The sequence below is a fragment of the Vanessa atalanta genome, chromosome 22, assembly GCF_905147765.1.
Source record: "Vanessa atalanta chromosome 22, ilVanAtal1.2, whole genome shotgun sequence".
Classification (NCBI taxonomy): Eukaryota; Metazoa; Arthropoda; class Insecta; order Lepidoptera; family Nymphalidae; genus Vanessa; species Vanessa atalanta.
In genome coordinates, this window is record NC_061892.1 from 9,691,075 (window position 1) to 9,706,776 (window position 15,702).

General features: G+C 34.5%; 1 protein-coding gene across 1 annotated transcript in view; it reads right to left on the bottom strand.

The window, feature by feature from the left end:
* The window catches only part of LOC125072786 (retinal homeobox protein Rx1-like), a 39,996-nt gene extending 34,160 nt beyond the window's left edge, over nt 1–5,836 (bottom strand). Inside the window, exon 1 of the mRNA XM_047683480.1 lies at nt 5,425–5,836. Coding sequence (XP_047539436.1) covers nt 5,425–5,836 — 412 coding nt within the window. The remainder of the gene's footprint in view (nt 1–5,424) is intronic.
* Nucleotides 5,837–15,702: the final 9,866 nt, after the last annotated feature.

The window sequence follows — 15,702 nt, forward strand, 5'->3', positions numbered from 1 at the left end:
AGTAAAGTAGGCCTTCTTCTTTTAAAGTAGATCTCAAACCTTATTCCACCACGTTGCTCCAATGTAGGTTGATGAATACCCATTAATTTTTTTATCCATAAATTACGTATATTAGAGCCGAGCGGTGCCGAATTTTATTACTTCAGACAGATATACCACATCAATTTTAATGTATATAGATAATCTGCCTTCCTACTAGCTATTGGATATATTCAGATGAGACAGTAATTGATAGATAACTTGCTAAGCGTAGACCTCGTTTTTCTTGCTAAGCAACGTATTAAGGAACCAGTATTTAATATCTAGGAAGTTGTGAGCATTCGAATTAGGTTATTTAAGCACTCACTTAAGTTAAACTTGTGACACAAGGAACAACTAGGGTATATTATGTACAATAATAATATTATAAATAATTCAAAATAAAATTCAGTGAATATAAGATAACAATCTGAACTGTCTTTTCGTTTCTTTTCGGTAGAATATATATTCGGATAACTGATGTAGTCCTTTAATACAATAAATCAAAGGGTTTATATTAAGAGCTTAAATAATGCTTATGATGTCATTCATTTATAAGTATCCTTTACTAATAATTATCTATTTAATTTTATTTTATTTAACAAGTTAGAGAAAAGAGTTAAAAGTTAAATTCAATTTATTTATTCCATACCTAATGGAAATGTAACGCTTACTTAATGATAGTCAAAAATCTACCACCGGCGAAATTGAAATGTCTTATTTTACAATTTTTGTTTTCATGAAATAGCATAAATAATAAGCATAAGCAGCCTGTAAATTTTCCCACTGCTGGGCTAAAGGCCTCCTCTCCCTTTGAGGAGAAGGTTTGGAGCATATTCCACCACGCTGCTCCAATGCGGGTTGGCGGAATACACATGTGGCAGAATTTCGTTGAAATTAGACACATGCAGGTTTCCTCACGATGTTTTCCTTCACCGCCGAGCACGAGATGAATTATAAACACAAATTAAGCACATGAAAATTCAGTGGTGCCAGCCTGGGTTTGAACCCGAAATCATCGGTTAAGATGCACGCGTTCTAACCACTGGGCCATCTCGGCTTTCATGAAATAACAATAAATATATTTTCGTTATGATATTTCGAGTATGTAATATATGTGTAATAAGTTTAGTTCTTTTCAGTTGAATTCCAATCGAAAGTAGATATCTTTCGATTTGTTCGCTTTTTAACAGCCAATGAGCCAATATAACGTAATTATTCTATATTTAATAAAGTTTTGGTTGTGATTTTTTGATTTATTTTTACCTATATAAGATTTTAAATTAACATTGTTATTTTTATTACTACAAGTATTTGAAACGAGATGTTTACCATGTTTTCATTTTTATTTGGTGGAGCTCGATATTTCGACATTATCTACGAATGTCTTGTTCACGAGACTGATTTTTATCTATATTATATATAAATGAGAATTGGTTAGCTCCTTATATGTATAATACATTACTTCAGATCAACTTGACTAACTAGACAATTAGCACTTATTAACTACAAAAACATTAAAGCAACCACGAGATTGGCAACCATTCTGTACTTCAATTACCATTACGTTAATAGTAAATTAAAAACATTTAAACCAACTCGATGGAGAGCCGGATGCGTCAGTCAGTCGCTTCTAGTTTAGATAATCTTGCAACTTTTACCAAAGAACGCGAAATCGGATGGAAGTTGCATTGGTATTAATGCGTATGACCTTAATACTATCAAACCTAATGCTTTGAATGTTGCCATTTCTATAAAAAAATATAGTTTTGTGTTAAAATGAACACAAACCGTGGATACAAAAATGGTGTCCGGAAAACTGAGTAGTCGTTTTCGGCTAATAAAAGTATTTTTTTATGATATAGGTAAACGGACGAGCAGATGAGCCACCTGATGGTAAGTGGCCACCACCGCCCATCGACAACGGCGCTGTAAGAAATATTATCCATTTCTTACGTCGCCAATGCGCCACCAACCTTGGAAACTAAGATGTTATGTTGTGCCTGTAGTTACCCTGACTCACCCACCCTTCAAACCGAAACGCAACAATACCGAGTACTGCTGTTAGGTGGTAGAATATATGAAGAGTGGGTGGTACATACCCAGATGGGCTTGCATAAAGCCTTACCATTAAGTGTAATTAAAAGTTGTTTGAAATGCCACTTTTATGTAGATCTCTGTTCTGTGGTCTTACAATCGAGAAAACAGTTCGACCAACTCGATCGACAGTGACTGCTTCGTGAAACACTATGATTTCATTTGCTAATGAATTGTATTGAGTAAGTCGAGGTAACTGCGTTACGCGAATGTGAAATTAAAACATTATTTAGAGTCGGTCATTTTTAATCGCTACATTTTATTATTCATTTATTTTTAAGCTTCATTCCAGCTTGCAATATATATATAAATTTTAGCGAAGTATTTCTTATTTCATAGGATTAAATAATGGTGCCAATAAATTTAATTTTGTCGTATTGTAGCTGAGATGAAATAGATATGTATAATTGTATTTGCTAATTGCATTATATTAATGTTGCCATAATTGACAAATAGGTATGAAGCGTGCGTGAATTTAAAGTGTGCTACCCGTGTTGGCTTTACAAGCTTTAGATTGAAGAACAAACTTGATTTATTTCTGGTAAAGTATAAATTCTTGGATTTTCTCCACTGTAATATGCATATAGGTATTATACGTATAAACCGTCTCGAATCACTTAGTTTATTGATGAATACCGCCTTAAATTCCGTTGTGTAGTTTAAGAGATCGAAGCGTGTAGACGGCGGGGTTGGCTATTTTATTCTATGTGGAGATATTCTTTACATTACACAAACTAATACTGGTTAAAGTATTTCTTCTTAAATTGTCTAAGAAATATCGTACCATCAAGATAAACAGTGTGTATAAAATAGTCACCATATAAATATGACTTTGCATTGGCATATAAATAAGAGAGGAAACCGAAAATATAGGAATAATTTGAACCATAATCAAACACAAACATACAAACAACAAGAAGCATATTTGAAGATGAAAAAACACAAAAGTTGTCGGGAACAACGCCAAGTTTAACATTTCTCGATAAATAATATTGGAATCAACAACAAATGAGATAATTATGTATTCTATGACAGGACTTCTGCAAGCCCGTCTGGGAAGTTACTACCCACTCATCACATTCTTCTTCCGCCAATCAGCTATACTAAGTATTATTGTGTTTCGGTTGGTTGGGTCAGCCAGAGTAACTACAGGCACAAGGGACATAAAATCTTAATTCCCAAAGTTGGCGGCGCCTTGGCCAGGTAAGGGTGGGTAATATTTCTTTCAGTGCCGATGTCTATGGGTATAAGGATGGTAACTACGAACCAATAGATTGCTAGCCAACTACCGTTGTAAAAAAATTACCTTAGCTACGAGATAAGTAGATTTACATTTAACACCGATATTGTCTTTATATAAAATGTCTAAGGCAAAGTCTTAAAGAGTTAAGATAGCCGCTTATAACTTTGCCGATGTATAATATAATAGATAATACAATATCTTCTTTTATTTTAATTATTCAATGTATAAAACACATTGAGCTGCAATCTATTAGATATTTACCTATCTATAGGATTTATTTGAAACGTTAGGTCATACTCGGTTTTTAAAATACACGCAAATGCTTCAGATATTTAAAGAGATAAATAGAATAATCATGTGTTGTTTTTTGTCTAGGAATCATTCTTACAACCCTACCTAGGTAGCTTAGTACCTACGTCAGCCTAGTCCGGGGAACGCCCCTAATGACATTATATCCACTCCCGCTTGACGAGGCTTATACCTACCCATAACACACTCTGCGTCCCTTGCATTATAAGGGATAAAATACTAGTAGATTAAATAATAGTGTGATGGCAATAAATAAAGAAGCGCGCATTTACTAAAACTTTGGGATGAACTTAAAATGGAACGAGTGTTCTCTTTGCTAGTTTAATATTTAGAATATACATAGTCAAATACAATTACCATAATTAATATAATAATATAAATTGCTTTCGTTACAAAATGTCATTGTGGCAACTGCCAGACCTGATGGTAGTACCTAACCTCCGCTCGTGGATGCTTCCGCCTTCCTTAACGCTACAATGCCGATAACTGTTGGTTCTTGAATGTACATAGCAATACAATGTAGATATTAGTTTAACTGATAGATATCGTTAACTTGGTGATGAGATTGTTGTGTTCCGGTTTAAAGATGACCCAATGAAAGGTATTACTTATTAGTTCACAAGGTCGATAGCACATTGGCGATTTAAGGGATAGTTAATATACTTTTTAAATAAGATATAGGCGGCGGCAACTCACATGGCAGCTCTATTATAAAAATTAAAGAAAAAGTACCTACCTACCTAATTGGACTTATACAATTGAACACAAATTGCAGCCTTGATACGTACCTACATTATAGGTAAGTATATTTTTTCTTAAAATATAATTAATTATCTACTTAATAAAAAAATAAAAAAGACTGTCTGACATACATACAACGCCCAGGCTTCAGCGGTGGGTCTAACAGGATCTTATAATTGTGATTTCAATAAATCTTTGCTATGACAAAATTACTCTTTAATTTATACTAACAAGAGCTACGTAGAATATTTATTTCTTGAAGTCAAGTAAAAAAAAAACTAGAGAATAATTATTTTTATGTATTTAATTACTTATTTTAATCCGTTGCATATAAATATATTAAATATACAAATAAAAAGCAAACGTAAATAAATAATCATGTATAGGTACGTAATTATTGCAAATGTTTTCGGCTTTTACGTTTAAAGCTTCCAGTATTAATTTACTACGATACCTTTAAATAAATTCATTAAAAAATAATGATAGATTACTACAAATTAATTACAAATTAATCTCTTAATTAAAACATAACATTAAATACTCTCAAAACGTTCACGGCTGTTACGTCAGTTTGTTGTTTAAAATAATTTCGTAATTAATTATATTTAAATTATATGATATGAGAGAATTGAATTTTTTTTCTATCAGTGTATTCAGCTGTAAGTATCAAACAGGCACTTTTAAATCTTATAGTTGTATTTATCCCGACGGCGGCAAAGTAACCCTTCCGAAAACATAAGCTTTCGGAAAGTTTATTCGGCGACTACTTCAAGCGGTACGGTGGAACAAAGTGTGTTTTATTTAATTAATATTATATGTGTATTTATTTGGTATTATTTTTAATCATAAATATGTATAAGAGTACTTAAGTAACATAATTTAATATTCGAATTAGTAAATAGTAGCACCAAATTGTGAATACTAGGAGTTGACTTCAAGCGTTTTTTACATCAAGCAATGCACAGTCTTACAAGCGATATGTTTCAATTATAATTAAGACATCTATTTAAACTCACCCGCGCTTTCCACGGCGCCGGGCGACACAGGCACAGCATCACACTCGCGCTCCCTCTCCTCCCTTCTCTGCTCGAACTCACTCTGAACTCTCGCCTGCCTACTCCCGTTTAGTCCCAATATCGCATCAATCGTGTGCCGAGGACCCTGGTTAACATTGGGCACTTGGGTCAAGCCTAACCGCGACTTCACAGCGTCGAAGCTCTGATTCAGATGCATCTGTTGCGCGTGGAAGAACATCCCCATACGATTCAAGGTCTCGAGGTTTTGCTGATGCTGCGACATCGTTATGGACTGGTCCGTGACGTTGATCGATGATGTGGAATTCGGGCTACTCATTTGTGATCGCGGGCTGTTAGTTTCGGAACGGTCCGGCGTTTGGGAGCCGTAATATCGATCATCCGATACGTCCATCTTGCTCAAGCGGACGAGCGTGACTGACTGCTCGGTCCGGTGCCGAGTCGGGGTTGCGAAAGGGGCGGAGCTTGGGGTGGGGGTGAAATTGCCCATTGAAAGTGCGAATTTTCGGGTCGCGAAGTGATTTTGTTTGGCAAGGCGCGAGGCACTATTAGCATTTTCCCCTCGGGAGTTCCTTACGGTATTGAGGCGTTCAATAGTGTTTTTCACCTCTGATTGGGTCGATTGTGTGAAGTGTTAGCTGATCGTATTCTTAGAATCGTGTGACTTGTTACTGTTTTCTTTGCTATCTTTGAATTTAATAAAGTTGTTGTCTCGTGTATTTTTTATTATTTATTGTCGTTCAATAAAAACAAAATAAAACACATTTAATTTTGTCACTGTAGCGTTTAACAATTGGCTATTAAATTATTTATATAAAAATATATTAAGATGAACAATCGATAAACAATAGCATAATACGTTTAAAGCTTTAAAACCTTAACATACACAAACTTCAAAGGTGATTGATGTAATACAATTCAAATTAATCAGTCCAAGGCAATTACTCGTTCAATTGGTGGACGGAGTACAATCGCTCGAGCCAGAGCGAGCAAACAGTCGGGCATCTGTCTGTTAACACACGAATTTAACCAAATCGGTAAACCGGTAACCCAACAATAACAGCTTTTACGACTGACCGCTTCAATATATCTTTTACAAACCTTTCGTCGCCTCCGTAAAATATACCGTAAATCAATGCGGCATAGTCTAAATTTAATGCTCGATAATAAAGTAATAACGTCATTATAATATTGGAAGTTTCACCGTCAATATTGCATCCGTCTCGTTTCTACAGATCCGTGTCTTGCTCGCTCTCATCTCAGTGTAGCGACGGTTGCTAGGGGGCGGGGCGCGAGTGACGTCACTCCGTATCGACCAATCAGCAGGCGGTTTTTTTTTCTTCGCGGGTCTTTTGTGGCACGTTTCTTTTGTTCGGGTGGCGTCGCGTTAGAGGGTTAACTTGGGGAATAACGAGTAGCTTAGACAAAACTACATTAGCTTTTGACCGGCTTTTTTAAAGTTAGCGCCATTAGCACCTTGTTATCTGAGGTTCTATTCTTGTGTCGACTTCTTTTGAATTCGTTCGTACGAGTTTGAATACTTAATTTAAATAAGTTATTTAAGAATAAGGACGTACGTATTTTTGTTTAATGAGTTCGTTCAATTGAGTATATTATTTTGTATTACTAAATTGTTATTGCAATAATGTGTTACAAATTATTTGATTCGAATTTTTTGTATGAACTTATAAAATTTTTATTATGTAAGTAACATCTTTTTTTTAATTATATGTTTTTAATTCATAAAAAACATGATACAGGAATATTAAAAATGATTGGAATAAAAATCATATAAATAATAGGAATTTGTACATTGCGGAAAAAATTAAAATCTTTAATTTCTTACGTAATAATTTAACTGTTTGAGCAAATTGTTTGTTTTTTAGTTAGTGTGCACTTTTGCCGACAGACGACGGCACTGCAAGAATTATAAGTCAAAGCCTCGTGCCTGAAATTTTACTGGCTCACTCACCACACCAACTATTTTACTGTTTTCCGTAAGATAAAATATCTACGATTATATATTATGTATATTAATTTCTTTTCAATATTTACAAGTCTAAGGAATAATAGTTAATTTATTATTGCAATTGATGTAAATTAGTTTGAAGTTTAAATATGTTTATTTTAAAAGTAATTACATACTGCAGCGAAGTCGTTAAATATTCAGCACCAATCAGGGTAATGAAACGATGCACCATCATTGCTTAATGGACGCCTGAAAACACTGAAATAACGCAACAGAATCAATTACGATTATTATATAATTCATTTAATTATATCATTATTATAATATAAGACTAATCGTTTTTATTATATCAATTATACGTGATAGCTTTTTATAAATAATATATAATTCATCTCTGCGTGAGTTTTGTATATATACTTACTTAACTATACTAACTAGTCTAAATTTTTTTGTGTTGGAGTTCGTCTCTGGATGGTTTAGTTTTGAACCAGTATTTTAACAAAATAATTTAAATACCTAGTAGAAGTCGTGGCAGCAGCTAGTTTATACTAACAATTGAAGAGATAGGAATAGATTCCTATGTAGGAAATTAATTTTTTTTTTCATTTATGAATAAATGTATGAATTAAAATATTTTTTAAACATTTACATACCTAATTGTAGACTGAAGTATCGGTAGACAAAGTTGGTTGATGATTGAGTACCCCCATTAGTTTAGTGGTTAGTTTATGTGGCGCACGATATTGAAGGCCTGAGTTCAAAAACGGTCCAATAAAACATTGAGTTTTTCTTTTAAGAAATTTGTACTCATGTAGCATGTTAAAGTATTGCAATAACCCATAAATTGAGGTAAGCTTTACTATGAAGCATTTTTGAATCGTTAATATTTTATCGATCGTCGGGAAACAGCATCTAGTGAGAAGAAACGGTAAAAAACTTGCGAAGTTGCTCTTATCAGATTGCTTTTGAATAACGAGAGTAGGGGATCAGAGAATTCACCTCGGCTTATAAACAGCCAAGACTATAATTTGATTAGAAGATCCCAATTGACTGGTACTCCCCACGCTCTGCATAATGTTTGGAAATTAGCATTTTTACACACAAAAATTACCAGATCCCTGTACTCTTTGTTAGTTTAAAACTTCGCAGCGATTTCAATCATATTTCATTACTTGATTGTATGTAAATAATTAACTATCACTCGCTCCCGGCTTTCCACTCGATTGGTTCACGCGAACCTTCGCTTGGTAATTATATTCAATTGAACTGTGGTCATTTGATTTCCCGACGAGCCGGGTTGAAGTTTTTTTTTCATTAATGTAATTGTTTGCGTCAATTAAGATTGCGTTGATTTCAAAAATATTGTATTATTTTCAAAAATATATAGTCTGTGATATTAGATCAAATAAATGTAAAAAGTAACGACGTATTACTTACTGACCCACAACTGGGCAAAGTCCTCTTTAACTTTTGAGCGGGAGGTTTAGATTCACTCCGCTACGCCCACGGGGGGAATTAGGTACATGTGACAGAATTTCTTTCGAGATTTACAGGTTGTCTCACAAAGTTTTCCTTCCAGCACTGGCAGAATTATGCACATAAAATAAACAGCTCGCGTTTGAACGCGTTAACTTTGGTTAAGATACTTGTGTTACAGCCTCTGGACCATCTCGGCTTAAATGCTGAAAGCATTCATATTATTAATTAGCATATAAAAACATATAACTATCCGATATCACAGGTTAGCTCGAGTTATTTATATTTTTAATCAACGAGACAGACTACTAATGCAACTTTCGAACTAAGGCTGAGACTGACTGACATCAAAAAACAAAGTCTCATCATTAAATTGGATAATCCCATAATTTCTGGTTCTACAGGCTTGAGGTGACTCAAAATATTTGAGAAAAATTCACTCCTCTAGTCCTCATTCCTTAGAGCTAGGAAATTAGGAAGTTCATACATGGAAATTAATTCATGATTAAAAAAGTTGACTTTTAGTATTACTGATAAATTGGGTCTTTTTTCAGGATTCGGATTTTGCAGAACATTTTTGCAGTATGTTTTAAATTCTATCAAATGGGGACCTCATCTGTAAAAAAAATATAATTTTAATAAATTACCTATATAGAAAAATTTTATAAAAAATGTACCATCACAATGGCCATTAAAGACATCTTCAACTAAAACAGCAAATATTTGTCGTATCATATGCAAACACAGACTGAACCCACAAACATATTCAATATGCCAAAACACTCCAGCTCTACTACTGATCAAAGTGTGGACGTTCGACGCAAATATTTTCAATTTTATTTGCAAATACAAACTAACAATTGGACGAAAAAACGTAGTAATCGTATTTGAGTTTTTTGATATATTTGTGCAATGGAGCGAGTGGATCTTCTACGCGTCATCGTATTGCAGGGAAATACAAAAACACGCAACACAAAGGAAATTGCCGCCATAGCAGTTGCCATAATATTTGATCACGATTCGCCACAAATATGTTCTCTAATTAAATAACCTAACGGACCTAAGGTTCAGCGCATGTTATTGATGGAAAAGGACTTGAAATGTATGAAACGAGTTTAGATAAATAATTGAAACTAGACAATGAAAACTTCAACCCGCTGATATTTTTAATAATTTAATTAATATTGATATCGATTTTAAAAAAAATTGGACTGACTCATTAGTTCCTCAGACTATCCCCTACATATAAACAAACAAATTCATCTTTATAATGTTAGTTTAAATTAAATTTAAGTATATTATAATGATATTTTAAGTAGGTATTACATATTTCGAAGATCCAAAACTTCCAAGCGAATTAATAGGATTATTTTAACTCTCATTACGCCACGTATATTTTCGTATTTAAATTAAAAATATTACCAGTATCTACGAAATCTAGTATATACAAAAGATCTTCCGTCACTATATTCGTTTCGTTTATTAGAATGGAATAATGAGATCAAATTATTTTCATATTTAAACATTATAAAGTGGTGCAAAATGCGCCGTTGTTACTAAAAATAATGTGCGCGGTATTTAATCATCAAACATTACCCTTTAAGTTAAAATAATGAGTCGCTAATAGAGAATTGAACGTTAAATTAAACGAGTTTGCGTTCCAGATTGATTCCAATAAGTGGGGAAGGGGGACTAATCTACAACCACCATATAACATTTTGATTTTAGTGATGTGAGTGTGATAACGGTCTGACGATGAAATTCAACAGAGAAAGGATCGGCTGGCCAGGCTCTATTCCAATAATCAAGTCTATGAGACTAAAGGTTTCTTAAAGAAATCTCTTGTAAGCGAGACGACTAAAGTGACTATTCTTTTTTTGCTGTATTTTCAACTTTGCCGATATTTTATAAATAAGGCGTATTATCCAACACAAGATTATATAGATTATAAAACACGGAGCGCATACTTGTTGACTTTCAAGCAGAATATATTATGTCTAATTGTATTTAACTGACATAACTTGGTATTTCAAATGTTGAAAGAAATAACTACTGAATTAGTTGCCGGTTCGGTAGAAAATACATTCCGAAACGGTGGTTGCTTTACGTTTAATACAGTTTTGTGAAATGGAAATTCAACGTGCTTGTAAAAAACTACTTGAATAAAGTATATTTAGATTTTTCTCAATTTTTTATAGGGGTTTTTTGGATGTGGTGAATATTATTTTCACACCTCCTTTAAAAACGTTCGTTGCGCAGTGCTAGTAGAAGATGTATCGGGATGTAGGATGAACCTCAGATGAACTTCGATAACCTAAAGCTACTCAAATATGACGAAGGTAAAATAAACATAAGCAAGTCCAAGCAAGGTCCAGCACTGCTGAATTATCAGATAGTTTATCGTGCGCGATGGTGAAGGAAACCAACGCGTGATAGATGCAATTCTGCCAGATAGGTGTTTGCCAGTCTGCCGAGCGGCGTGGTGGAGGGAGCTCTTAACCTTCTCCGTGAGGGAGATCGGATACCTTTGCACGGCAGCGAAACACTTGCGTACTTAAAAATCTATTTTATATCGATATCGGTTATCGGCACGTTCTCAACCCTACTTACCTTTTAGCTGACAGCACTGTAATTGTTGAATGAGGCAGCATTAAAGCGCCAATTAACCGACATTGATTGGTTTCAAGCCCCCTCTCCCCACCCCACCGCGTGGTCCCGGCTAATCCCGGGACAGAACGAAAAGTTTGCACCTCACTACGGATCAATTAGTGTTGCAATTCAGTTTAATCACGTTAATTTATTTACTTAATACGTAAACGACGGGCGGAAACATAATTTGAAGAATGTTCATAAATATTTTAATCACTATACTTACCTTTATCCATACAGTATTGAAATAAAATCAACGTAGCTCTAGCCTATTTCCGCATCTTTGCACCGCGTAGATATTGGTGGTAGAGAAGTCTAGACCAGTGATCTATTTTTATATCATATGTATGCCGACGGAAAAATGAGCCGACTGATAGTACATGGTCACCACCACCTGCAGACTTTCGCGCTGTAATATTAACGATTCCTTACTTCGCCAATGCGCCACCACCTAAGGGAACTAAAACACTATATCCATTGTGCGTTATACTGGCTCACTCGTCTTCAAACTGGAATACAGCAGTCCTAAGTATGGCTGCTTGGCAGAAGAACATACGATGAGTGGGGAGTACCTACTGAGATGGACTGGTAAAAAGCTCTTCCACCAAGTGGAGTGATCTAAGTGGTATATTGAACAATGCGGGAAGCACATAATATATTATTAGCTGTAATATAATTATTATGAAACTGATGAAAAGATAAAACAGTGCACATCTGCACCCAATGACGCAGTAACTTTATATCACTGTCTGGTAGTAGAAGAATTGATAAGTGGTACCCAGACGGGTCCACACAATTCTTCACCATTATATTTTTGTACATATAGTAGTAGATATATAGGAAAGTATTTGAGTGAGAATGTTGTTTAATTTAAAAAAGAAAAAAAGAGGTATTTACAAAGATAAGTCAAAAATAACCAACTTGCATCGCCTTTGAGCTGCTCTCAAGAACTCTAGCCGACTAAACAGTAGATCCTACAGGATCAACTGTTTGCGCCAGCACAGGTACACTCTGCTCCTGGTTCTCATAGTCCGATGACAGCAATTCGCAAAGACGAATAAAATCTGTCGCAGAACTAGCAGCTTTAATTCACATCTTTCTTTCGGCGTGTGAGCGTTACATTGTCAGCTTCCCAACCCTGGGTATGAAATGAAATACTAAGGGATGAAATGGCCCCTTCAGATGACTATTGTCGTAAACGACTTAATTACTTGAGATGACTTAAAAATATATTTGGTACTTAAGATTTAAAAAATAAAAAAAACAAATAAATTCACATGGAGTTAATAATCATTTTATTATTATAATAATAACATATAGTAACATAGCATAGTAAACGCGATAAGAACATATAGTAAAGTTAATAGCGGCGGTAGAGAGGAAGTATGATGACATAGGAGAACGTCATACCGTTTGACGTCACGGCATATAAGTCGGTCTTACTCCTAAGAAACGCCAACAGATATTTCACCTTGACGTCGAACAGGACCCCGAGTGCTGCAGCTTAATGACGTATAGTCGATGCCTATATATAAGTAAATTGTGGAAAATAATTACTCATCACAATTTTTAGTTTCAAGGAGCAATAAGCTAACAGTAGGTACGAAACGCGTACAAACGTTTATATAATAGATAATAAGAATGGTAGGATATAAAAGAGGGTTAAATAAGCGGTTTACAGAGAGACAAACCGTTGAGTTAATTAATAGAGCGGTCCGGCCATTAATATAGGACTCCGCGGGGGCGCGCTGGAGACACCACGCGCTCGAGATTACCGGGACAGATGGACAGTAAATGGAGAATCTCATTTTATTTTAATAGTTATTATTTATATTAACAGCCTGTAAATTTCCCACTGCTGGGCTAAGGCCTCCTGTCCCTTTGAGGAGAAGGTTTGGAGCATATTCCACACTACTCCAATGCAGGTTTGATGATACACAGGTGGCAGAATTTCGTTGAAATTAGACACATGCAGGTTTCCTCACGAGATGAATTATAAACACAAATTAAGCACATGAAAATTCAGTGGTGCTTGCCCGATGATTCTGGATTTGAACCCGCAATATACTGTGAATGAATGATGGCGAGGTTTTTCTTGTAAAAAAGTTTTAATTAAACTGCTCAAAAGTGATTTATTAATTCTTAAAGTATATTAATTATAGTAATATCCACGGGGAATTATAGCCTATTCTACCACGTTGCTCCAATGTGAGAAGAACACTTGGAAGAATTTCATCTGAAACACTATTCAATGTTATTTTACAAGTTATGAATGCTAAGTATGAAAACACAATAACCTCATCCGCACGCCATGCTCACCCTACACCACCTGTGCTTGTCAGGCTTTGATCGCAGAATTATCCTTTCTGCGTGAAGGTTCAAATGTCCCCCTCTCACCGCGCCACACCGCCCCGCCCCGCCGTGATTGTTGCGGGCCCATTAAACGATGATTACCACCTCAAAGAGTTTGAGTAATAGCTTGGAAAAATATTATCATGAAGCGTATAAAGAGAGGATAAATATGAAAGGAAATTAATAAACTAAAATTTTGTTCGGACGCTTCGAGATTGTTAACTTCGCTTATTATATTGTCAGAGTTCACGACTGAAAACACGTCTTGCACTCTGAATGTATAGTTATTATGTAAGTTTACAAGATACATTACAATTACATTTCAATTCTAAAATCTAATATACTTAATTAAATAACTGAATCTAAATTGTGTGAAAGACGGTATGGTTAGAAAGAATGTTACTTGTGAGATGACGTCCGACAGAGAAGTATGGAAGAGGAAGACATGCTGCGCCGACCCCAAGTAAAATTAGGATTAGGGCAGGAGGATGAGGATGATGATGAAATAACTGAATCTTTTCTAAGCTTAAAAAACTATAACCAACGGCAAACCTACGAAAAACTATTGACCGGAGTCTACCGGTCACAAACATTCTTGTTTGTGTATATTATACTAAGTGTCATGTCATTGGTATGGACGTTGAAATCCTATTTACACAGAAATAAATATACATTTTCGGGAACAGTCATTCGTTTTCACAGTGAACTCAATTTATTAGTCGATTTTTTTTGCCATGCTTAATGATCTCATCACATCAATGACACGTGGGACACAAAGCAAATGTATAAAATGAAAATATAATAATTCATTTAAGAGCTTGAATTTAACATACCAATTCATTTTGCTTTAAAGTAACTCGGTTAAAAATAAAAATAAGGTTAACATTAATGAATATCAATTAAGGGAGTGATAATCTCGATAATAAAATTAAAGTTTTGTATAAAGAAAAATACAAAGGTAGCACATACAGTACTTTGGCTATAAGAAATTGTATACGTAATAATATATTCTTGGACACAAAATGTACATCGCAAAGTCAATATACACCCTCCCGCCGGGGCATTCTTTCTGAATTAAAATCCGCAAATAATTTCACATGTAACAATAAATCATATTTTAGTATTCATTTAAACTTTAAATAGAATGCCTATATTAAGTATCATCGTTATTACATAAATGATTGATAAAACAGAGTAACTACCGAGTTTCTACCTGGTTTTACTCGATCCCGTACTAGCTTAGCTATATGTACATTAAATTTGATCTTTTCAAACTGCGATTGAAAGCGCTTGTAATAGCCTACTTGAATCCAGTAATATTATCCAGTAATGTTTGCAAGTTTGAATGTTTTTTGCTCAATCACGCAGAAACGCTGGATGATTTTGGATAAAATTTGGAATAGAGATAGCTAGTCCTTCTCACGCACGCGGGTAAAGCCGTGGGTGGAAGCCAATAAAGTATATTTTGATATTGCCTTTACACATATATTGTAGGAAATGAAAGCCTGATTTATGAAAATCAATATAATAATTTAATTGTTGCGTTATTTGATTATTTTTTCGATAATATTTGAATCTATAAATACAGTTTGGTATCTAAATAATATTATAAATACACAAGTCTGTGAGTTACTGTGTTTGTTGTACGATCGATCGGATTGACGTCTTTAATAAATTTTTCATTTTTTGTCAAAAAAGTTCTATGTCACGTTTAAGGGAGCGGATGAATCAGTTAAAACATAGATACTATAAAGTAATTTATTTAATTGTTCCAGGAAAACTGCAATTAATTAAAGGAACGAAGTAAGGGCATG